Source organism: Ornithorhynchus anatinus, chromosome 4, assembly GCF_004115215.2.
Source record: "Ornithorhynchus anatinus isolate Pmale09 chromosome 4, mOrnAna1.pri.v4, whole genome shotgun sequence".
Classification (NCBI taxonomy): domain Eukaryota; kingdom Metazoa; phylum Chordata; class Mammalia; order Monotremata; family Ornithorhynchidae; genus Ornithorhynchus; species Ornithorhynchus anatinus.
The window spans coordinates 104,074,778-104,099,433 of NC_041731.1; the positions used below are offsets into that span (position 1 = coordinate 104,074,778).

General features: G+C 47.8%; 1 protein-coding gene across 1 annotated transcript in view; it reads left to right on the forward strand.

Moving 5' to 3' along the window:
- The window catches only part of LOC100078972 (uricase-like), a 43,592-nt gene extending 19,271 nt beyond the window's left edge, over positions 1-24,321 (forward strand). The window contains exons 5-8 of the mRNA XM_029064035.1: positions 13,764-13,950; positions 16,676-16,799; positions 17,371-17,454; positions 23,309-24,321. Coding sequence (XP_028919868.1) covers positions 13,764-13,950; positions 16,676-16,799; positions 17,371-17,454; positions 23,309-23,383 — 470 coding nt within the window. The 3' untranslated portion in view covers positions 23,384-24,321. The remainder of the gene's footprint in view (positions 1-13,763; positions 13,951-16,675; positions 16,800-17,370; positions 17,455-23,308) is intronic.
- Positions 24,322-24,656: the final 335 nt, after the last annotated feature.

Sequence of the window (24,656 nt, forward strand, 5' to 3'; positions counted from 1 at the left end):
AAGCGCTTAACAGATACCAACGTTATTATTATTGTTACATTCTCCACTTTCTTCTGTTTATTAGTTATTTTGAAAATCTATCTTCCCCATTCCAGTATGAGCTTCTCCAGGGCAAGGTCCCTGAACTGATTCTGTCATACTCACCCGAGTGTTTAGGATAGTAGTCCACATCAAGTCCTGGCTGACTTTCGAAACGACTCGTTCCTTTATTATTGAATGATCATCCACCCACTTCTTCTTTATTATTGAATGATCATCCTTCTACTCTCCTTTAAAAGCACTTCTGTCCATTTGGACAGAGAGGGAGGAGAGGAAATGGAGAAGGAGAGCAAATCTAAAATTTGCTGCGAGACCTTCGGCAAGTCTCTTCACTTCTCTGTACCTCAGTTATCTCATCCGGAAAAGGAGACTGCGAGCCCGTTGTCGGGCAGGGATTGTCTCTCTCTGTTGCCGAATTGTACGTTCCAAGCGCTTAGTACAGCGCTCTGCGCACAGTGAGCGCTCAATAAATACGAATGAATGAGAATTGAGACTGTGAGTCCCACGTGAGACAGGGACTGTGTCCAACCCGATTTGCTAGTAGCCACCCCAACACTTAGTACAGTGCCTGGCACATTGTAAGAGCTCAACAAATGCTATTATTATTAAATAGCATAATTATTATTACAATTATTATGCAATAGGAGGATCCCTGCTGGTCAAATGAGAGGCACCGCCCTCTGCCGATGGCAGAAATCCTTGTAAAAATGGTATTTGTTAAGTGCTTATTATGTTCAAAGCACTGTTCTAAGCGCTGGGGGGTACAAGGTGATCAGGTTGTCCCACGTGGGGCTCACAGTCTTCATCCCCATTTTACAGATGAGATAACTGAGGCTCAGAGAAGTGAAGTGACTTGCCCTGTCCCAGGTTACCCCAGATGCCTCAACCGAGGTCCCCTTTCCTTTCCTTTTTTTGTCTTTTTTACGGTCTTTGTTAAGCACTTACTATGCACCAGGCACTGTGCTAAGCACTGGGTAGATACCAGGTAATGGGGCTGGACACAGTTCAAGTCCCACACTGGGCTCACAGTCTTAATCCCCAATTTACAGAGGAGGTAACTGAGGCCCAGAGAAGTGACTTGCCCCAGGTCTCACAGCAAACAGGTGGCAGAGTCAGCATTAGAACCCAGGTCCTTCTGACCTCCCGGTCCAATGCTAGGCCACGTCGTTTGCCTTGGCACCTTTCCACTGGTGGGGGCAAATGGCGGTTTTCCTTTTCCGCTGGGGCTTGTCCTTACCTTTCCAGCTTCAACAGGATGAGCCCGTCCTCCACACTAATACACTAATGGTGAGATTATCTCTCAGCTGGAAGGGTGAGGGGAGTCTCCACTGAGACACTCAACGCGGATTCTACTTCCAGCCCGCCCGTGATTTGCAACTAGGAGCTAAAAAGAGATCATTGACCCTTTCTGCGTAGGTTGCTAAGCAGCTGGCAGATGACTTCCCGACCTGGGAGGATTCAAGCTGGAACTGAGGCCTAAAGCCGAAAGGCACTGAATTCCCTCAGGAGTGTCCTCGGCTAACCCTTCAGATGTGGGAAACTCAGCAAACTCTCCACGTTAGGTTGCCAGACTAAGGGTGGGGATGGAGAGTGGGACACGTTCCTATAATAGAAGCAGAAGACCGAGAAGCAACCAGAGATCTGAATCCTGGTCTCCGCTCGGCCGCTGATTCCGAAGGCTCGAGCCGACCCCGTCTAAGCGGGCCTCCTTCCCTTCCCTCCAAGATCTTGTGAAAGGAAATGGGATGTCGGGAAGCACTTGGTGGTTCTCAGAAGACACTTTCCTCACTTGGATATCGAGGAAACTATCTGAAGCCTCTCAGGTTGAATTACCTCACCAAAGATTGTATTTGAAGCCAATCGGATTGTGCTGCTTCGCCAATCAAGGGTGAGGAGCGGTCTGGCCCTAGTGGATAGAGCCCGGGTCTGAGAGTCAGTAGGGACCTGGGTTCTAATCCCGGCCCTGCCACTTGTCCGCTGTGTGACCTTGGTCAAGTCACTTCACTTCTCTGGGCCTCAGTTACCTCATCTATAAATTGGAGTTTCAAACCGTGAGCCCCATGTGGGACATGGACCGCGACCAACCTGATTAACTTGTATCTACGCCGGCACTTAGTACAGTGTCTGGCACGTAGTAAGTGCTTAACATATACCATTTTAAAAAAAATCAATAGCTCATTGATTGAAATTTCCCTATTTCACCCAAGCAGAAAAAAAGACTCTTAAAACAGGGTCCATTTGGGGACTGGACAAGGCCTGGGAATGTATGTGCGTATCTTTCAATTATGAACATATCATTAAATTATATATTAGCAATTATTTATTCATCTCAACATCTTTCTCTCCAGCTAGACCGTTAGCGCGTAATGGGCAGGGAACGTGTCTGCTAATTCTGTTGCATTATACCCTCCCAAGCTTTTAGTATAGTGTTCTGTGCATAGTAAGTGCTCAGTAAATACCATTAATTGATTGTTTGATTGATAGGGAAGTGTAATAAGACTCCAACATCCAGAATTTGGGCCTAATAATAAAAGTATTTATTAAGTGTTCACTCTGTGCCAATCTTTGAGAGGCATTCTTTGAGCCCTATGCACAGGGCACTGTAGTAAGGGTTTGGAAAAGTTCAATACAATAGATGTCATTCCTGCCCAAAGGGAGTTTACAGACATTAAAAGAAATTACAACTAGGGGAATTAGTGGTGTATAAGGATTCGTTCATTCAATAGTATTTATTGAGTGCTTACTACTACTACTAATAATAATGTTGGCATTTGTTAAGCGCTTACTATGTGCAGAGCACTGTTCTAAGCGCTGGGGTAGACACAGGGTAATCGGGTTGTCCCACATGAAGCTCACAATCTCCATCCCCATTTTACAGATGAGGGAACTGAGGCACAGAGAAGTTAAGTGACTTGCCCACAGTCACACAGCTGACAAGTGGCAGAGCTGGGATTCGAACTCATGACCTCTGACTCCCAAGCCCGGGCTCTTTTCCACTGAGCCACGAGAGCACTGTACTAAGTGCTTGGAATGTACAATTTGGCAACAGATAGAGACAATCCCTCCCCACTGAGGGGCTTACAGTCTAATAGAATAATGTTGGTATTTGTTAAGCGCTTACTATGTGCAGAGCACTGTTTTAAGCGCTGGGGGAGATACAGGGTCATCAGATTGTCCCACGTGAGGCTCCCAGTTAGCCCCCATTTTACAGATGAGGTAACTGAGGCACAGAGAAGTGGCATGCCCACAGTCACCCAGCTGACAAGTGGTAGAGCCGGGATTCGAACCCATGACCTCAGACTCCCAAGCCCGGGCTCTTTCCACTGAGCCACGCTGAGGGTTGGCATAGAAGTACGGGGAGGCTGGCGCAGAGTATCAGAACGCTTAAGGGTACACAGTCAAGTACGTCGGCGATGCAGAAGGGAGAGAGGGTGGGGAAATGAGGACGCGGACAGGGAAGGCCTCTTGGAGGAGTTGTGATTTTAGGAGGGTTTTGAAGGCGGGGAGAGGAAGGAATGGTGGATATGAAGGCGCAGGGAGTTCCAAGCCCAAGAAAGAACGTGGGCCAGGGCTTGGTGGCAGGATAGACTAGATAAAGACGTACGTAGGGTAAGGGAAAGAAATCGGTGCGGTACGGAGGAGGCGACCTGTTCGAGTGCTTTAAAAAGCTGCCGGTAAAGAGTTTCTGCTGGAGGCGGAGGTGGATGGGCAACCACTGGAAGTTCTTGAGGAGCGGGGGGACGTACACCGAACGTTTGTTTTAGAAAAATGATCTGGGCAGCAAAGTGAAGTATGGCCCAGAGGGGGGAGAGACAGGAGGCAGGAAGATCAGCGAGGAGGCCGATGCAGGAGAGGATAAGTGCTCGGATCAGACTGGCGAGGGCAGATTCTAAAGAGATTGTTAATTCATTCAATAGTATTTATTGAGCGCTTACTGTATGCGGAGCACCGTACTAAGCGGTTGGAATGGACAGTTAGAGCGACCGAATGAGGAGGCTGAATGAGAGAGAGAGAGAGAAGCGGAGCATAACGCAAAGGTAGAGTCGGAGGACGTGGGTTCTAATCCCGGCTCCGTCACCTGTATGCCGTGTGACCTCGGGCAAGCCACTTCACTTCTCTGGGCCTCAGTTACCTCATCTGTCCAGTGGGGATGAAGACTGGGAGCCCCACGTGGGACAACCTGATTACCCTGTATCTACCCCAGTGCTCAGAACAGTGCTTGGCATATAGTAAGTGCTTAATAAATACCACAATTATTATTATTATTATGCAACAGGGAGGCTGGTGGTGAGTATTCCGGGCATCTGGGCAGTACTATGTTCAGAGAGTCCTCGGGGGGCCTCCAGTCGAAGATCAGCGGGTTATGGGGGCCACTGGGAGAGGCCCGTTGGCACCGGCGGAACCAGGGTTGGGAGCACCCCAAAACACCACCGTAGCTACCCACCCCGGGGAAGGAGGAGTCTCTGCTCCGGGCTGTCACCGCTGAATTCTCCCTGCTGCCCCGGTCGCTTCTGGCCACCTGGGTGCTGTCCCTGCTGCCGCCATCCATCTACTTCGGGGTTGCTGGAGAAGGACGAGGTGCAGTTACAACGGGGGGAAGAGAGCGGCTGGGCCCGCTCGATCGATCAATCGTATTTCCGGAGCACTGTACTGATAATAATGATGAGAATTGCTTACTATGTGCCAAGCAGTGTTCTAAGCATTAGGGTAGATACAAGGTAATCAGGTTGACCCACGTGGGGCTCACAGTCTTAATCCCCATTGGACGGATGAGGCAACTGAGGCACACAGAAGTGAAGTGACTTGCCCGAAGTCACACAGCTGAGAAGTGGCGGAGCTGGGATTAATTAATGATGGCATTTGTTTAGCGCTTACTATTGGCAAAACACTGTTCTAAGCGCTGAATAGAAGCCACGACCTCTGACTCCCAAGCCCGTGCTCTTTCCATTGAGCCACGCGGTTCTGAGCGGTTGGGAGAGAGAGGGCTCTTCCCCGCTCCGAGCCCCAAAGCACTGATGTACATATCTGTCATTTATTTATTTGTATTGACGCCTGTCTCCCCCATTCTAGACCGTGAGCTCATTTGGGGCAGGGAATGTCACCGTGTATTGTTTTATTGTACTTTCCCAAGCATTCAGTACAGTGCTCTGCACCCAATAAGCGCTCAATAAATACAATTGAATGAACACAAGACGGTAGCTTTAGTAGACAGGATCTCTGCGCTCCAGGAGCCCACAGTCTCATGAGGAGCTGGCGGTCTAGAGAGGAGGAGCGGAAGAGGGGGAGGCTTGTTGCCCCGGGGGTCAGCGAAGTGGACAGCGGTGGGCGGAACAGCCTGGGGAGCGGAGGGGAGAGGAGAGATAATGGGGCGGGGGCGGAAGCACGGCCTGGTGGATACAGCCCGGGCCTGGGAGTCAGAAGATCATGGGTTCTAATCCTGACTCTGCCACTTGTCTGCTGGTCACCCTGGGCAAAAGACTTCACCTCTCTACGCCTCAGTTCTCTCATCTGTAAAATGGGGATTGAGACTGTGAGCCCCCCTTGGGACAGGGACTGTGTCCAACCCGATTTGCTTGTATCTCCCCCACCCCTCCCGGGGCTTAGTATGGTACAGTGCTGGGCACATAGTAAGCGCTTAACAAATACCACCAGTATTACTTTTATTATTAGATACAGCAGGGTTGGGTTCTCTTCCTGGCCCAAGGAAGGGCCTTGGCTCATCAGAGTCATCATTATCAACGGTATTTATTGAGCGCTCACTGTGTGCAGAGCGCTTATAAGCTGTAAGCGATTGGGAAAGGACCAATACAGAGGCGGGAGGGGCCGTGTCTGTCAGTCAGTCAGTCCATCGTATTTATTGAGCACTTACTCTGTGCAGGCTATGTACTAAGCGCTTGAGAGAGGACAATAGAGCAATCTGACAGACACATTCCCTGCCCACAGTGAGCTTACAGTCTAGAGTCTGCTCAGGGCAGCCCCTGAAGAGGGCAAGGGGAAGAGAGGCCTTCTGGTTTTCAGGAGGCAAGTGGGAACAACTCACATGTCTTTGCTAATAATCATAATAATAATAATGGTAATTGTTAAGTACTCACTATATGCCAGACACTGTCTTAAGCACCGGAGTGAATTCAAGCCAAACCAAGTTGGACAGATTCCCTGCCCCACATAGGGCTCACAGTCTCAATCCCCATTTTACAGATGAGGTAACTGAGGCCCAGAGAAATAAAGTGATCTGCCCAAGGTCACACCGCATACAAGTGGCAGAGTCGAAATTAGAACCTGTCGCCTGACTCCCAGGCCAATGGTCTATCCACTAGGCCATGCTGCCCTCTCTCCTCACCCCAGTGAGCCCGAGGCTAGCTCAGCCCTAATTCTTCTATGAGGGGGAAGGTAGAGACAGAAAGGGGAAGGTGCGATTCTCCTATGCTCCTTCTCTTTCTGCTCAATTCTGAAAATGCGGGAAGCATCTGGGTGTTCTAATGAGTTTTGGCTTCAGTTTTGTCCAGAAAGAAAGGCGAACGTTCCTGGAGACGATTAACTCTGACCACATTTTTGGCAGATCGAGTCCGACCGACTTCGACTCGCTCATCTTTTTATGGAAATCGCCTTTATTTTTTTCTCCTTAGCGATTCTTGGCAAACGTGAAGATCTCGGGATGGAGTCGGAGGGTTTATTTTATCTCCTTCCCTTGGCAGGGCCCCAACTCTTAGTACAATGGTGCCTTTCAAATTCACCAGCTAAAATATTATGCCTCATACATTTAAAAAAAAGGGATACAAATTCCTGCAAACAAGGAGACATGCACCCAAAAGACAGTCCCCCTCTTCAGTTCCACTTCCATGCAGCCACTAAATCAGCTTTTCAGGATTCCTTCGATGGGAAACGAGTAAGATGCACAAGAAAGCTTTCAACACCTCAATTTCCTAAAACATAATTTCTCTAGTTCCCCCTACACACTCATTAACCGAACAGATTGCAATTTATCTCTCCGAGAGCCACGCGGCCTACTCTTTAGCTTTCTTAGGGAAAAAGCTCACGGAGAATTGATAGAAAATAGACCTGTTTCCTTACCTACACACCAGGTGTCAGAGAACACAGAGCTTCCCTAAGGCAGAAAAAGTCCTGTCATGAGGCATATAATTGGTTCTACATTTAACTCCTCCTAAAAGGACATAAATAACCGAAAAAGGGATATTTTAAAACTGCATTAAAGCGTTCTAGTAAAAAAAATCTTTCAAAGGTACCAGAAAAATGAAGATAGAATAAATTCCATCTGCCATGTGAGAATTAGGTTGTTTTGTACTAAAGAAAGAAGCTTGGAATTCACTTAGAGTATGTGAAATTTGGAGGGCAAAGTGGTGGTATGGTTTGGGTGACAGCGAGTTTACTGTGGCTTTGTCGATCTGTAGGAGGTGATGATGGTTAGAAAAGTTATTGTGTTTAGACCGGATCTTGAGCTCACCTCCTCCAAGAGGCCTTCCCAGATTGAGCTCCCCCCTTTTCCCTCTGCTTCCCCTCCGCCCTCTGCTCCTCCTCCTTCCCCCTTCACCTCCCCTCAGCTAAGCCCCCTTTCCCTCTGCTCCTCCCCATTCCTCTTCCCCTCCCCTCAGCACTGTGCTCATTTGTATATATTTTATTACCCTCTTTATTTTGTTAATTAGGTGTACATCCCCTTAATTCGTGATAATGTTGCTTTGTTTTTGTTTCGTTCTGTTTGGCTCTGCCGTCTGCCTCCCCCGATTAGACTGTGAGCCCGTAAGTGGGCAGGGACTGTCTCTCTCTGCAGCCAAATTGTACATTCCAAGTGCTTAGTACAGTGTTCTGCACATAGTAAGCGCTCAACAAATGCTATTGAATGAATGAATGAATTGCAAGGTACATTCCAAGGGCTTACTACAGTGCTCTGCACATAGTAAGCGCTCAATAAATATGACTGACTGAATGAATGAATTCACAAAGCACTTGCAATGTCACCAGGATCCGTGGGTTTTTCTTCTCTGTGGGAGTCTCTATTTCCAACCTTTTCCTTCTGAAACCAGTCCAGCATATCGATTCAGTTTCATCGTATTTATTGGGCGCTGACTGTGTGCTAAGCACTGTACTGAGCGCTTGGGAGAGTACAACTGCCCCCATCGAGCTCACAGTCTAGAGGGAGAGACATCAACCTGAGTCTCTCCCCTTTGGCACCTAGTACTTACCCTCCCCCTACTTACTCTCCCCCTACCTCCCCCAACTCAGTTCCTCTCCCCGTCTGTAAATTATTTTAATGGCTATCTTCCCCCCTCGATTGTAAACTCCTTGAGGGTAGGAATTGTGTCAACTTATCCGCCCTACTCTCCCAAGTGCTGAGTACAGTGCTCTGCCAAGATGTCAAGATGCCCCATCTCCCTTCTGCCATTCCTCTCCAAAATCCTCGAGTGAGTTGTCTACACCCACTCTCTCAAGTTTCTCTCCTCCAATTCTCTCCTTGACCCCCTTCGACCTGGCTTTCGTCCCCTCCGCTCCACAGAAACCGCTCTCTCAGAGGTCGCAAACGATCTCCTCCTTACCAAATCCAGTGACCTCTACTCCATCCTAGTCCTCCTCGACCTCTCTGCTGTCTTTGACGCTGTGGACCACGCCTTTCTCCTGGAAACGTTATCCAACCGCGGCTTCGCTGAGACTATCCTCTCCTGGTTCTCCTCTTATCTCTCTGGCCGTTCAGTCTCAGTCTCCTTCGCGGGCTCCTCCTCTGCCTCCCACCCTATAAATGTGGCGTTTCCCCTAGGTTCAGTTCTGGGCCTCCTTCTATTTTCCATCTACACCCACTTCCTTGGAGAACTCACTCGGTCCCGTGGCTTCAACTACCAACTCTATGCGGATGATTCCCCAACCTACATCTCCAGCCCTGATCTCTCTCTCTCTCTGCAGTCTCGCAACTCCTCCTGCCTTCAAGACATCTCTACTTGGATGTCCTGCCATCACCTCAAATTCAACATGTCCAAAACAGAACTCATCTTCCACCCAAATCCTGCCTCCCCCCTGACTTTCCCATCGCTGTAGACATCACCATCATCCTTCCCGTCTCCCAAGCCTGTAACCTTAGCGTTATCCTCGACTCCTCTCTCTCATTCACCCTACATATTCAGTCTCTCACTAAATCCTGTCAGTTCAACCTTCACAACATCACCAAAATTCCTCCTTTTCTCTCAATCCAAACTACTACTATGTTAATCCAAGCACTTATCCCATCCCGCCTCTTTTACTGTATTAACCTCCTTGCTGACCTTCCTGCCTCCTGGCTCTCCTCACTACAGTACATACTTCACTCCAGTGTCCGGATCATTTTTCTATAAAAACGTTAGGGCACGTTTCCCCACTCCTCAAGAACCTTCAGTGGTTGCCCTTCTACCTCCTCATCAGACAGAAATGCCTCACCCTCACTTTTAAAACAATCACCTCGCCCCCTCCTACTTCACCTTGCTACTCTCCTATTACAACTCAACGGGCACACTTCGCTCCGCTAATGCCAACCTACTCACTGTACCTTGATCTTGTCTATTTTGCCGCTGACCTCTCCCCCATGTCCTGCCTCTGTCCTGGAACGCACTCCCTTTTCATATCCAACAATTACTCTCCTCACCTTGAAAGCTTTATTGAAGGCACAGCTCCTTCTCTTCCTCCTCTTCCTCCTCCTCCTCTTCCTCAATAAATACGATTGAAAGATGACCGAATAATCTCGGCTGTGTGACCTTGAGCAAGTCGCTTCACTTCTCTGTGCTTCAGTAGAATGGGGATTAATACTGTGAGCCCCATGTGAGACATGGGGTCTGTCCATCATGACTAGCTTGTATCTACCCCAGCGCTTAGAACAGTGCATGGCACCTGGTAAGCGCTTAACAAACACCATAAGATAAGCACAGTTCCTCCAGGAGGCCTTCCCTGATTAAGCCCTCATTTCCTTTTCCCACTCCGTTTTGCCAAGCCCTGATTTGCTCCCTTTATTCACCCCTCCCCCGGCCCAGCTCCACAGAATTTATGTCCTTATTTGTAATTTACTTATTTATATTAAAATCTGTCTCCCCCTCTCGACTGTAAACTCATTTTGGTTAGGGAACGAGTCTGTTATACTGTTATGTGGTACCCTCCCAAGCGCTTCGTACAGTGAGTGCCCTGCAGTAAGCACTCAGTAAATGCAACTGATTGATGTAAATGCTTTATAAATGCCATCGATTGATCGTTTGATTCAGAAGTGCCTTGGCGATGGGGAGAGAGTCTGCCAGATGTGGGGAGAGAGTTCCAGGCCCGGTGACTAGAGAGAGCATGGGAGAGGAAGCTTCCCCACCCCACCTCGATCAGTGAGATTCACCTAAAACAAAGATTCATTTTCTGCCCTGCTCCAGTTACCTCAGCTGCAAACAGAGGCAGCAAAGAAGGGTCTGCAGTGCAGATGGGCTGGATGACGGACATGCCTGCTCATCAGCATTCAAATGAGGCTCCTCCACTGACCGAATTGCTCTCAGATCATGTTGATAGCATGTTAAGGAACCCCCTAGGAGTTCACAAATCCCCCTTAGATGACCTCTGTCCTGGAGGAAAGGAACTCCTGGGTTCCAACCCCGACTCTGGCACTTGGCTGCGTGTGAACTTGGACAAGTCACTCAACTTTTCTGTGCCTCAGTTACCTCATCTGTAAAATGGGGATTAACACTGTCAGCCCCGTGTGGGATATGCTTGTATCTACACCGGCGCTTAGAACATCTGGTACATAATAAGCCCTAAATGAATACTGTAAAAAAAGTCATCTTCCCCACCATAATCAATCAATCGGTGGAATTTATTTAATACTTACTGTGGGCAGATAACCGTACTAAGCCCTTGTAAAAAAAAGTCATCTTCCCCACCATAATCAATCAATCGGTGGTATTTATTTAATACTACTGTGGGCAGATAACCGTACTAAGCCCTTGAAGAGTACAGTACAAAGAGTAGGTAGACTCATTTCCTCCCCACAAGGAGCTTGCAGTCTAGAGGGGCAGACAGACATTAATATAAATAAACAAATTTAAAATAAATCATGAACCCTTAGCAAACCATTCTGGGGGTCAAGTTTAACAGCACCGATAGCAAGTGTGACTGCTTAGGCTGAGGAGGTGGAAGAGGCAGAGGGGGTGGAGGAGGAGGAGGAGGAGAAGAGGAGGAGGAAGAAGAGGAGGAGGTGAAGGAGGAGGAGCAGAAGCAAGAGAAAGAGGAGGAAGAGGAGTGGGATGAATAGCAGGAGCAGAAGAGGAGGAGGAACAGCAGCTAGGAGAAACAGAAGGAGGAAAAGGAGTAGGAGCAGAAGGAAACAGGAAGTGGAAGAGCAAGAGGAAGAGGAACAGCAGGAAGAGGAGCAGGAGGAAAAGGAGGAGAAGGAAGAACAGGAGGAAGAGCAGGAGGAGGAAGAGGAGAAAGAGGAGAGGAAGAGGAAGAGAAGAAGTAGGGGGGGAGGGAGGAGGAGGAGCAGGAGAAAGAGGAGGATAAGGAGGAATGGGAGGAAGAGCAGGAGGAGAAAGAGGAGAGAGAGGAAGAGAAGAAGTAGGAGGGGGAGGAGCAGGAGAAAGAGGAGGATAAAGAGGAATGGGAAGAAGACCGGGAGGAGGAAGAGGAGAAAGAGGAGGGAGAGAAAGATGAGGAGGAGAAGAAGGAAGAGGAGAAGGAGGAAGAGAAGGAGGAGCAGGGGGAGGAAGAGAGGGACCTGCCTCTCTATAGCTATGCCTCTATCAGGTCCCCTACTATCACCCAAGCCAACAGCAGGATCCTAATGCATCCTGTCAGAAGCTCTGTGGGTGGTGAGAAGAATATCTAAAAATAGTGACCTTGAGACGCTTGGTCCCATCATGCTATGTTTCAACCGAGATGGCCCAGACTTCTGATCCTCCGGGGTTGACGAATCTCTTCCGCCAGTCGGAAACTTTAGTCTTAAATCAACGAAGGGAAACAGCCAATTAAAGAGCCAGATGTTTGTTTTCCAAGAAAATGTATTTTACACAAATGATTAGTCATTTGCTACTCCTCCCTCCAATTTTTTGGTATTTAGATAGAAAGAGAGAGAAATGAGAATGCCACCAGGTAAACCGAAAAGTGGAATCAGAAATGAACGCTCAAACTGTCTAGGTGTAGCAGATTCTTCGTCTTCATCCTTCCACGATCTACACGGGAGAGGGCAAGAAGAGCAGGACAGCGCCTTATTAATGAACATCATCCCCAATCTCCACCACGACGGTTGTGTCTACTCTTAACATTAAGGTTGCTTCACATCTCCCCTTTGCGGGACTTGCCTAATAAGATTTTGAAATGTAAGCTCGTTCATTCATTCCTTCAAAGGTATTGATTGAGCGCTTACTATGTGCAGAGCACTGTACTAAGCACTTGGAAAGTACGATTCAACAATAGAGACAATCCCTGCCCACACTCGTTGCAGGCAGGGAATGTGTCTGCCGACTCTGTTATACTGTACTCTCCCAAGCGCTTAATATAGTCCTCTGAACACAGTAAGCGCTCAATAGATACCACTGATGATGACAGAGGTTTACTCTTCCACGCCATAGGCTTTTTGCAGTGATTCAGAAAGTTCAGCAAAAATCTCCCTGAATTAAGTTTGAATTCTGAATTATTGTCATCACTAGCCTCAGCTTTCACCTCACTTGGTCTTACCCATTGCCTCCTAAGCAGTAAAATTCCCTTCGCCTGACTAAAGGGGTACAGTGTGGCCTAGTGGCTAGAGCACAGGCCTGGGCATCAGAAGGACCTGAGTTCTAATCCTACTCCTATCTAGTCCTAGTCCTATCCACATCTAGTCCTTTAGACTGTGAGCTCGTTGTGGGCGGGGAACGTGTCTGTCTGTTGTTAAATTATACTTTCCCAAGAGCTCAGTACAGTGCTTTTCACACGGTAAGCACTCAATAAGTACGATTGAATGAGTGACTGAATAATCCCGGTTCCACCTCTTGTCTGCTGTGTGACCTTGAGCAAGTCGATTCACTTCTCTGTGCTTCAGTAGAATGGGGATTAATACTGTGAGCCCCACGTGAGACGTGGGCTCTGTCCAACGTGAGTAGCTTGCATCTACCCCAGGGCTTAGAACAGTGCATGGCACATGGTAAGTGATTAACAAATGCCATAAAAAAGCAAAAACCTCTCCCATGCTCAATCCTTTCTTAGGACATAATAATGATAATGATAATAATGTTGGTATTTGTTCAGCGCTTACTCTGTGCAGAGCACTCTTCTAAGCGCTGGGGGAGATACGGGGTAATCAGGTTGCCCCTCGTGAGGCTCACAGTCTTCATCCCCATTTTACAGATGAGGTAAGTGACGCACCGAGAAGTGAAGTGACTTGCCCACAAGTTGACAAGTGGCAGAGCCGGGATTCGAACCCATGACCTCTGACTCCTAAGCCCGTGCTCTTTCCACTGAGTCACAGAGGCACAAGTGGGTTTCCACTGAGTCACAAAGGCACAGGTGCCCAAGCGCTTAGTACAGTGCTCTGCACATAGTAAGCGCTCAATAAATACCCTTGAATGAATGAATGGGTTGTCAATTTAAGATTCGGAACCGCAGAGCAGACGCCTGTAACTTCACTGCTGGGTAATCGCAGTCGGAGAACTGCATTTCAGCACACCCAGCTCTTTCGCCTCAGTTTACGCGATGGTGACGGAGCTCAATCTCTCTCCCCTCCCCCTTCCTCTATCCCCACCTTTCAGGAAATCCCGACGTTCACTCTGGAATCAAGGACATGAAGCTTTTGAAAACAACCCAGTCGGGCTTTGAAGGATTCTTAAAGGATCAGTTCACCACACTCCCTGAAGTGAATGACCGATGTTTCGCCACCAAAGTGTACTGCAAATGGCGCTACAACCGACTCAGGGAAGTGGATTTCCAGGCTACGTGGTAGGTAGGCCGACGACTTTTCCCGTCATCGCTGCTCCGGGAGAGCTGGAGGTGACACTCGAAGAGTCCTGGGGCTTGACTGGAGTGTGTGTGTGCATCTAGCCAGGAAAATGTTTTAATCAGTTTGCCATCGTTGCAAGAAATATCATCCCCTTAGGCCGTAAGCTCCCTCTACGCCGTAGGTTCGCTTGCCACCTGTGTTACTGTGGGCAAGTCACTTCACTTCTCTGGGCCTCGGTTCCCTCATCTGTAAAATGGGGATTAAGACCGTGAGCCCCACGTGGGACAGCCTGATCGCCTTGTATCCCCCTATCGCTTAGAACAGTGCTTTGCACATAGTAAACGCTTAACAAATACCGCCATTATTAAGCTCGTGGGCAGGCAATGTGTTCATTCATTCATGCGGTCGTATTTATTGAGCGCTTCCTGCGTGCAGAACGCTGTACTAAGCCCTCGGAAAGCAATAGAGCAATAAAGCGGGTTATTTCTACTCTCCCAAGTGCTTAGTACAGTGCTCTGTACACAGGAAGCGCTCAATAAATGGGATGGACTAAACGTGGGCTAAGGGATGGGTCGTCAATGAACTGGGAGTGGGGAAAGTTTCCGGGAGCTTCTTTTCTTAGGATGGGAGAAAGTTGGAGGCAGAGAACCTATCTGGGAAGGCACGTTTATTCTCTCATATCTCCTACCCTAAGCCGGGCAGGGGACGATGCATCCAGAAGAGTCTCAGAGACTCGAAGCTCGTTGTGGGCAGGGAACGTGTCTCTTTATTGTTATATTGCGCTCTCCCGAGCGGTTAGTACAGTGTGCTGCACACAGTAAGGGCTCAACAAATAGGACTGAATGAAGAATGAATACCTATAACCTCCATTGCGTTCATGGGAATTTTGAGGTCGAAAGGCCGTGGGATTAGAATTCAGGAGACCAAGGTTGTACTTACCGTTGTCACAGGCCCACTTTGTGGCATTGGGCAAGGTTCCTTGAGAAGCAGAGTGGCTCAGTGGCAAGAGCCCGGGTTTGGGAGTCAGAGGTCATGGGTTCGAATTCCGGATCTGCCACTTGGCAGCTGTGACTGTGGGCAAGTCACTTCACTTCTCTGGGCCTCAGTTACCTCATCTGTCTAATGGAGATGAAGACTGTGAGCCTCACGTGGGACAACCGCATTACCCTGTATCTCCCCCAGCGCTTAGAACAGCGCTCTGCACATAGTAAGCGCTTAACAAATACCAACGTTATTATTATTGACTGTAACTCCTTGTGGGCAGGGAATGCGCCTACCAACTCTATTGTATTGTACTCTCCCAAGTGCTTACTACAGTGCTCCGCACACAGTAAGCGCTCAACAAATACAACTGACCGATAAGTCACTAGAGCAAGTCCTTCGAACCTCAGTCTCCTCATCTGTAAAGTGGGGATTCAATCCCCGTTCTCCCTCTCACTTAGACTGTGAACTCCATGTGGGACGGTGACTGTTTCTGAGCCGACTGGCTTATATTTAGCCCGGCATTTCGAACGGCAGAAAGAGCACAGACCTGTTAATCGGAGGACCTGGGTTCTAATCCTGCCTTCTGTGTGAACTCGGGCAAGTCATTTCACTTCTCTGGGCCTCGGTTCTCTCATCTGCAAAATGGGGATTCAATCCCTGCTCTCCCTCCTACTTAGACTAGAGGACCTGTTTCTCTTCTATCTACCCCAGTGCTGAGTACAGTGCTTGGTACCTAGTAAGCGCTCAACAGCTCTTGGCCTAGTGGCAAGAGCACGGGCCTAGGAGTCAGAGGCTGTGGGTTCTAATCCTGGCTCCGCCACTTGTCTGCTGTGTGACTTTGGGCAAGTCAATTAACTTCTCTGTGCCTCAGCTACCTAATCTTTAAAATGGAGGTTGAGAACGTGAGCCCCATGTGGGACAGAGATTGTGTCCAACCTGATTGCCTTGTATCTAGAGAAGCAGCGTGGCTCAGTGGAAAGAGCACGGGCTTAGGAGTCGGAGGTTGTGGGTTCTAATCCCGGCTCCGCCACTTGTCAGCTCTGTGACTTTGGGCAAGTCACTTAACTTCTCGGTCCCTCAGTTACCTCATCTGTAAAATGGGGATGAAGACCGTGAGCCTCACGTGGGACAACCCGATGACCCTGTATCTACCCCAGCGCTTAGAACAGTGCTCGGCACATAGTAAGCGCTTAACGAATCCCAACGTTATTATTATTATCATCTATCCCAGAACTCAGAACAGTGCTCGGTACATAGTAAGTGCTTAACAAATACCATTATTATTATTATTTAATGAATACCTCAATTATTATTATTAGAACTGTGCTAGACACAGTCAGCACTTAACAAAAATATAATTATCATTGTAAACACGTATCCAGTACAATGTGTATTTTCCCCAAAGGCTCTTGATTTGAACAGTTCCACCCTTTCCAAAGGATTGGTTTTCAGACAAACCAGGAGATGTCTCACTCCCACACTGACCTCATGCAGACGTATTTCCGTCGGGAGCGTTAAAGAACTCCTTTACGGTGGTTGTTTTCCACTTTCCCATCTAGACAGGGAAAGTTTGAATTCAATCTGCGGTGCCAAAGCTGCAGAAAAGTGAGAACCATAATTAGTATGTTAGAATTCCGGGGGGTAAAACATGTGGAGAAGTGGGAGGTTGTAAAGGAAATGTTAGTACAAATGATTTTATTGTAGATCCACAGATCTCTTTCTCTGTTCTTTTTTTTTAAGGAATCTTGTCCGGGAGACTATCCTAGAGAAATTTGCCGGACCCTATGACAAAGGGGAATATTCACCCTCTGTCCAGAAGACTCTTTATGACATTCAGGTACTCGCCTTGAGCAGAATTTCAGAGGTATGTCTTTCCACTTTACGTTTCAGGAGGTTTAGTTTGCTGTAATCCGTCATTTTGAGGAAACTGTTCAGAGAAGGTAGAGGAGGGCCGAGATGTGAAACTTGTCTGTTTTCTTACAAAAATTTGCATACCGATGAAAGTGAACCATCGTGTGAAATGAACTGTGGAGGTGGTGAGGCAGGCCACTGTTATCATTTTTTAAATTTGCCTTGGGAAATTGTCCTTTAAAAGGACATCTGGATCCTTTTGGGTCACAACAGATTTAAGCTCTCTCAATTCTAGCATGCCTCAGGGGTCAATGTGCAGGGTGTCCTCAAAGAGGAGTGATTAGTGGAGAAGTGAGAAAAAGGGAAGACTCAGTGAGAAGGGGATCAAGATGTAAAGGTGTATCCCAAAGAAGAGGATGCTGAAGGAGGAGGGAGTGCCTATCTCTCATGGGGTGCAGATAGGGGGGAGAGGGCACAGGATCAGACATGGAGGGGTCTCGGAAAGAGAATTTCAGAGAAAAATAGAGATTGAGCAGGGATCAAAAATAATTATACCATGAAATATGTATTTTTATGGGTTCCAGATTGATGATATGGAAATCAGCCTGCCAAACATACACTACTTTACCATCGATATGACCAAAATGGGACTCATTAACAAAGACCAGGTAAGAGAACCTACGAAGTACTAAACGTCTTGCTGCCATTTTGAGAAATGTAGTGCCGTTCTACATAACATCCGCTGCCTTCTTATTCTAAAAGTAACCTTCCACTCCAACACGATCCCAGTCGCTGATCCAAATGTCTTTCCCGCTCTCTCTCTCTCTCTCTCTGGCCTCCCACAGTTTCCGATATCCCTTCGCTCCATAGTTGCGCTACGGAAAGAGTCCGATGGTCGAAGGCAACCTGGGAAACGGAGAGCCTATTGCCGTGAAAAGCAAGATCCAGTGGGTGCTGAGTACTTACCGCACCAACCCTCCTGGGTTCAAAACTACAGGGAATTGTGTCACTGATATGGGAGACTCAAAAGACAGATTTTCCCATCAGTCAGATCCTACTTGGGGGAAGCAATCAGAGGAAGAGGTGGGACAGACAGGTTGCACACCAATGTTTTAATGGGAGAATACGAACAACAAAGGTTTACCGGAAGCCTTTCGTTGTTTGTGGAAGTCGGAGTTTAGCAAGCCATCACGTACCCATCAAAACCATGCGTAGCCCCTGTATATTTTTGTGGTACTTGTTCACACACTGTGCTAAGTATTGGGGTAGATACAAGTTAATCAGACTGAATACAGCCCTCGTCCCACATGGGGGTCCAAGTCTAAATCGGAAGAACAGGCATCGAATCCCCATTTTCTAGTTGAGGAAAAGGAGGCCCAGAGAAGCGACTTGCCTAAGGTCACACAGCAGACAAGCAGCAGAGCCGGCTGTGCCTCGACCTCTCCCGTCTCGCCGCCGACCCCTGGCCCACGTCCTACCTCTGGCCTAGAAAGCCCTCCCTCCTCAAAACTGCCAGACAATCATTCTTCCCCCCTTCAGAGCCCTACTTGTCGTGAGCCCCGGGCTCGTACCTACCAGGACCTTCTTGGACCGGGGAAGTCTCGGTGACACGTAGTAGAAGTCACATCTCACCTCTGATCACCAAGGTTACTGTGGAAAGTTTTTTACTTAGTTTTACCAACGTTTAAGAGAGTGACACATACACACCCTTACTCGCTCCACTCCACCAAAGATCCAGTACCAGTCTGTGGTCAAAGGAGCCCGTTCTGCCAAAGCTTCTTCTTTTTGCTTCCAAGTGCCGCCGCCTTCTGCGGCCTTCTGCTGCTTTCGAGTGCTGCTCTCCTGCTGCTCCTGTGCTGCCTTCTCTGCGTGTGCCCCTGTGCTGCTCCTCCGCATGGCTCTGTCTGCGTGCCCTCTGCGTGCCTCGTTTCTGTCCACCTCAGCGTGTGCCTCCTCGTGATTCAAAAGAACCGCCTTTTATCTACCTTAGGCGTCGCAGTTGTGGCTCTATGTGGCGGTCGATGATTTTGACCCTGGTCCGTTCCCGAGTAGGCCAACTATCACCTGCTCAAGTCGAGCCCATCAGTGCCTTCTCCAGTCTCTTCCTTCTTGTTGTTTATGGGATCACAAATAATCACTAATAAGGCAGGTTGTCGTGGGCTTGCCACACTACTGAAGGCGCACCTCCTCCGAGAGGCCTTCTCAGACTAAGCCCCCTTTTCCTCAGCTCCCACCTTCCGCGTCACCTCGACTCGCTCCTTTTGCTCTCTCCCCTCCCTTCCCCACAGCACTTATATATGTATATATCTATAATTCTATTTATTTATATTGATGCCTCTTTACTTGTTTTGATGTCTGTCTCCCCCTCCCTAGACTGTAAGTCCGTTGTGGGCAGGGATTGTCTCTCTTTATCGCTGTGTTGTACTTTCCAAGCGCTTAGTACAGTGCTCTGCACACAGTCAGCGCTCAGTAAATACGATTGAATGAATGAATGAAAGGTCCTTTTGACTCCCAGGCCCTCTACCCGCTCGGCCACGCTGCTTCTCAAGCTCCCAGAGACCTGAGCTGAGGGGCAGGGCCTGAGGCAAGCGTGCTGAGGAGGGCAGAGACTCAACCTCCCCGGCCCTGTGTCCTTCCGGCCTCGTGCGCACCTCTCCCCCCATGAGGGTTTCGGGGTGTTGACAGCATCCCTGGATCTGTGCCTCCTCCACAGCTTGGCTACACACGTGGTAGAAACTCTAGGAGATCCTCCTTTGCAAAATGACGCAGGCCACGGAAGCATCCTCAGAAACGATTCCGGTCAGAAAGAGAGAAAAAGCGTCTATTCCATTAACCCTCACCCCCATGTTGGATTGATGAGGCAGGAGGGTTCCTCCCCAAGAATCCATTAGAAGTCAAGGCATGTTTTGTTTTTCTAATGGGGATTAAGGCAGCAACGCGGAGATAGCACTAATGACTGTTTTCCCTAAAGGAACGTTAGCTATTAACCTGCCTCATTTTAACTCATCAGAAAATGTTGTCATGCACCGTGTACCCGGCTATGAAGCCTATGATCATTTTTGACATCGTTAGAACCCTGCCCTTGCCCTGCTCAACCCAAATAGAGAAAAAGCTTAGAGATGAGAAAAAAAAAATTTCTTGAACATCTGGGTGTTAAGCCGGGACTGGAGGATGTGATGAATTGTGGACAAAGTGGAGATTCGATCAGTCATATTAATTGAGAGATTCCTGTGTGCAGAGTGCCGTACTAAGTGTTTGGGAGAGTAAGCAATAACAGAATTGGAAGACATGCTCCCTGCCCACGAGGAACTTCTAGACTTCTCTTAGGCTGTGAGGATTCTCTCTATCTTTTGCCAAATTGTACTTTCCAAGCGCTTAGTACAGTGCTCTGCACACAGTAAGCGCTCAATAAATATGACTGAACGAATGAAAGAACTTACAGTCTAGAGGGGAAGACTCGCTATGGGCAGGAATGTGTCTGTTGCTGCGTTGTACTCTCCCAAGTGCTCACTACAGTGCTTTGCACACAGTAAGCGCTCAATAAATACGATTGAATGGATGAAGGTAAATGAATAAAATTGCAGCTATGTACGTAACTTCTGTGAGAGTGAGGGATGTGAGCCTGTTGTTGGGCAGGGATTGTCTCTGTTGCTGAATTGTACACTCCAAGCGCTTAGTACAGTGCTCTGTACACAGGAAGCGCTCAATAGATATGACTGATGAAAAGATGAAAAAAGGGAGCAAATCCAAGTGCAAGGGTGATGCAGAAAGGAGAGGGAGAAGAGGAAATGAGGGCTCTTAGTCAGGGAAGGCCTCCTGGAGGAGGAGTGTCTTCAATAAGGCTTTGAAAGCAGGAGGGTATCGTAGGACTGGGGCTTTAAAGAGGCACGGAGGTAGCGAGGCCATTTCTGTGTGAACAAAAGGACGTCGTTTCTTTTGAAATGTCCATAGCTGTTGGGAACCCAATAAGAAGTCATCTCTTCTACTCTGTCCCTCCATCCTAAACCAAGGCTCTGTCCAGATCATTTGGGGCTCGAAAGAGTCTGCAGACTTTTCTGTATTTCAGCACATTCTTCCAGGACGTGTAAAATAACTCTTTCCCCAAATGACTCATGATCACACCTCTTTGTGCACATGTCTAGGTTAAAGCGTATTATGTGGCGGTGATTGGTCATGCACGTTAATAACAGTTTGGCCTCTGTGGGAAATTAACTCAGTCTACATTCTGTACGGAGATGATTCAATCTCTGACCCAGTGAGCTAAGAGCCGCAAGGGCACCATGGAACTAATCCCACCTTTATGGACGGAGAGCCTCCTATTTGGTGAATTCCCCAAATTCGTTAGTTTTACAGAGTGATTATTGCCTTTCTCAAATCTACTTAGGCTCCACATGGGCATCCTAGGTGCAGAGGTGGGGGGAAGGGAGCACTGTGGGTGCAGGTCCCGACCAGGTTTTTAATAAATATGGTATTTGTTAAGCGCTTACTATGTGCCAAGCACTGGTCTAAGTGCTGGAGTAGATACAAGTTAATCAGGTTGGACACAGTCCCTGTCCCACAAGGGGCTCACACTCTTAATCCCCATTTTGAAGATGAGGTGACTGAGGCCCAGAGAAGCAAAGCGACTCGCCCAAGGTCAAACATCAGACATGAGGAGGAGCAGGGATTAGAACCCAGGTCCTTCTCACTCCCAGGTTCTATCGTCTAAGCCACGACAAGAGGCAGACCCATGACCCGTACCGTCCGCTCATGGTCAAGGTCACACAGCAGGAGAGACACAGAACAGGGACTAGAGTTTATGGACACTGACTCCAATGTCCATATTTCTTTCCACTAGTCAAGTTCTGGCCCCTCTCAGGGCCGCACCTGGAGAGTTTCCAGTCCTCTACCAGTCACGACTATAGGAGGGAGAGTCAAGCAGAGGCCTGTCCATTCCATTCCTTAACTTGGGCGGTGGCTAGCGAGTGGAAGACCATCAGCTACAAGTCAAAACTCACCCTTGCTAGGCAGCAACTGCATGGGAGAGAGTCGAGGGTGGAGACTCCTTTACTGTACAGAAGACAACAGTAAACCACATCTGTATTTTTACCGAGAAAAATCTACGGATACGCTACCAGAACGACTGCAGTTGGAAGTGGGGCGCTCTGGGAGAGCTGTGTCTTTGGCGTCGCTATGGGTCGGACACAGCTCGACAGCATTCATTCAATAGTATTTATTGAGCGCTTACTACGTGCAGAGCACTGTCCTAAGCGCTTGGAATGGACAATTCGGCCACAGATAGAGGCCATCCCTGCCCATTGACGGGCTTACAGTCTAATCGGGGGAGACGGACGGACAAAAACAATAGCAATAAATAGAATCAAGACAGCATAAGACAACAACAACAACATGTCAGGGTCCGGGCACTGTGAACCCAATGCCCATCTGGGTTGAGAAGCTGGAATTGCAGGGCCACCTCACAGCCCCAAATCTTCAGTCATCCCTTTTCCCGGCAAAGACGCAGGGAGGTATAAGATGGGCATTAGGTCAGAGAGGCGCTACTTCCATGTCATTAACGTCTCTTCTGCCCACAATCCCCCCGGGCAAGCTTACTGCCCAGTCCTCCCTCCCCTCCTACATCCAGCTACCCCAGGAAGAGCCAGTCGGGTCCAGGATGATATAACATTGTGCTTCACACTAGGATAAACAGATGATAATCAGATCAGACACAGTCCCTGAACCACGTGGTTCACAGTCAAAGAAGGGGGGTGAGCTTTTCTTTAATGGTACTGTTAAAGTACAGGATGATATTCTTTAAATCATATTTGAGTGCTTACCGTGTACAGAGCACTGTACTACATTTTTCGGAGAGTACAGTATAACGCTAGACAGATACATTCCCCGCCCACAATGAGCTTGCAGTCTAGAGGGGGAGATCACGCTGTGCTTCACACTAGAAAAAATACATAATAATCAGATCAGGCACAGTCCCGAGCCATGTGGCTAACAGACTAAGAGGTAGAGTGAGCTCTTTTTTAATGGTATTTGTTAAGCACTGTACTAAGCGCTTATTGCTTATTGTTCTTGTCTCTTGATTCCATTTATTGCTATTGTTCTTGTCTGTCCGCCTCCCCCGATTAGACCGTAAGCCCGTCAGAGGGCAGGGACTGTCTCTATCTGTTACCGATCTGTACATTCCAAGCGCTTAGTACAGTGCTCTGCACATAGTAAGCGCTCAATAAATACTATTGACTGAATGAATGATAGATACGAGATAATCACAGTTGGACACTATCCGTGTCTCACCAGCGGCTCACAGTCTTAAACCCCATTTCACAGACAAGGTAACTGAGGCACAGAGAAGTGAAGTGACTTGACAAAGGTCATGCAGCAGACAAAAGATAGAGCTGGGTTTAGAACCCAGGTCCACTGACTCCAAGGCCTGAGCTCTTTCCACTTGGCCACGCTGCTTCTCCACGGAATTTATTCCTCAGTATTCTCTCAAAAGGCCTTCTCTGAAGCTCAACCTTATCTCACCTGCAGGTTTTGCTACCGACGGACAACCCATTTGGCAAAATTACCGGCACGGTCCGAAGAAGGCTGCCCTCCAAACTGTGATCAACGGACGTCAGGAACCGGCCTGTAGTTGTCAGCTGAGCCACGACGGGACCGGACTAAACATCCCTGCTATTTTTCTGAGCGTTGGGTTAATTCCCAGCGTGGTTTCCTTCATGCATCAATCCTTTGGCATCTGCTTGACCTACCTCACAGAGATGATGGGTGAATTAAAGAGTCGACGCTTGTGACGCGCTTGGAAAATACAAAGTACCCTATAACTGTTGAACAGTATTACAATCACCATTTATCAACTTTTCCATTTAGCTCTTTCGAGTCATCGGAAATTATAAAAGCATTGGAATCGATTCATTAGGACGCTAACAATGAATCACGAAGCCGTTCAAATCGATTAATTAACACCCAGCTATCTTTTATCTGATTGGGGAAGAAAATAATCGATAATGTTGATTTGTTAATGTTTTGGTTTAAATGATGGCAAAATTAGTTTTAGGATGACGCGGATTGATTTGCTGAAGGAATTAAAGTAAAATGACTTACCGATGTAAGTTCAGTCGGATGCTGACATTCCTACACTTGGTAAGGGTACCTGAGCCCGTTAATTATTTGAGAGCTTTAACCGATTTCTAGTTGATACATCTTGGGCAATCAGGTATGTTGGCGATGTGTCCTTAATGAGATTGGGGGAGAATATGAAAATTGCTTTTCTTTTAATCATTTCATCATTTAGTATGGAACTCCATGTCCAATATGGTGCTTAAAAAAGAAGATTTTAAGAACTACACGGGTTTCATGTAGAGGTTGCTGCATTTTTTTAATGACGGGATGAAGAATTAAGCAGGTATGACCTTTATGTTGCTCTCGTCATTTGGAGATAAGCTAAATGACCCGATTGGCAAAAAATGAAAATTCCAGTTAATTTTGCAGGAACTCCTTTTGAAAGTTCAAACGAAGGCACAATAAAGACCACTGGATGAGAATTCTTGGCATTTGACTTTCTTCTTCCTCATGGAGATTAGACTGTAAGCCGTCAGTGGGCAGGGACTGTCTCTATCTGTTGCCGATTTGTACATTCCAAACGCTTAGTACAGTGCTCTGCACATAGTAAGCGCTCAATAAATACTATTGAATGAATGAATGAATGGAGAGACTGGTTATTCTGTCAGATCTGTAATCAGGCCAGCTGTCTCTTCTTTCTGGCCCTGCTGGGTCTTGGTAAAGTCCAAGGGACCATTAGCCCGAGGTGAGTATTCAAAGGAATATTTGAGAAACTCAGACCTATTGCTTCCAAGAAAAAATGGGATTATTTGGAAGC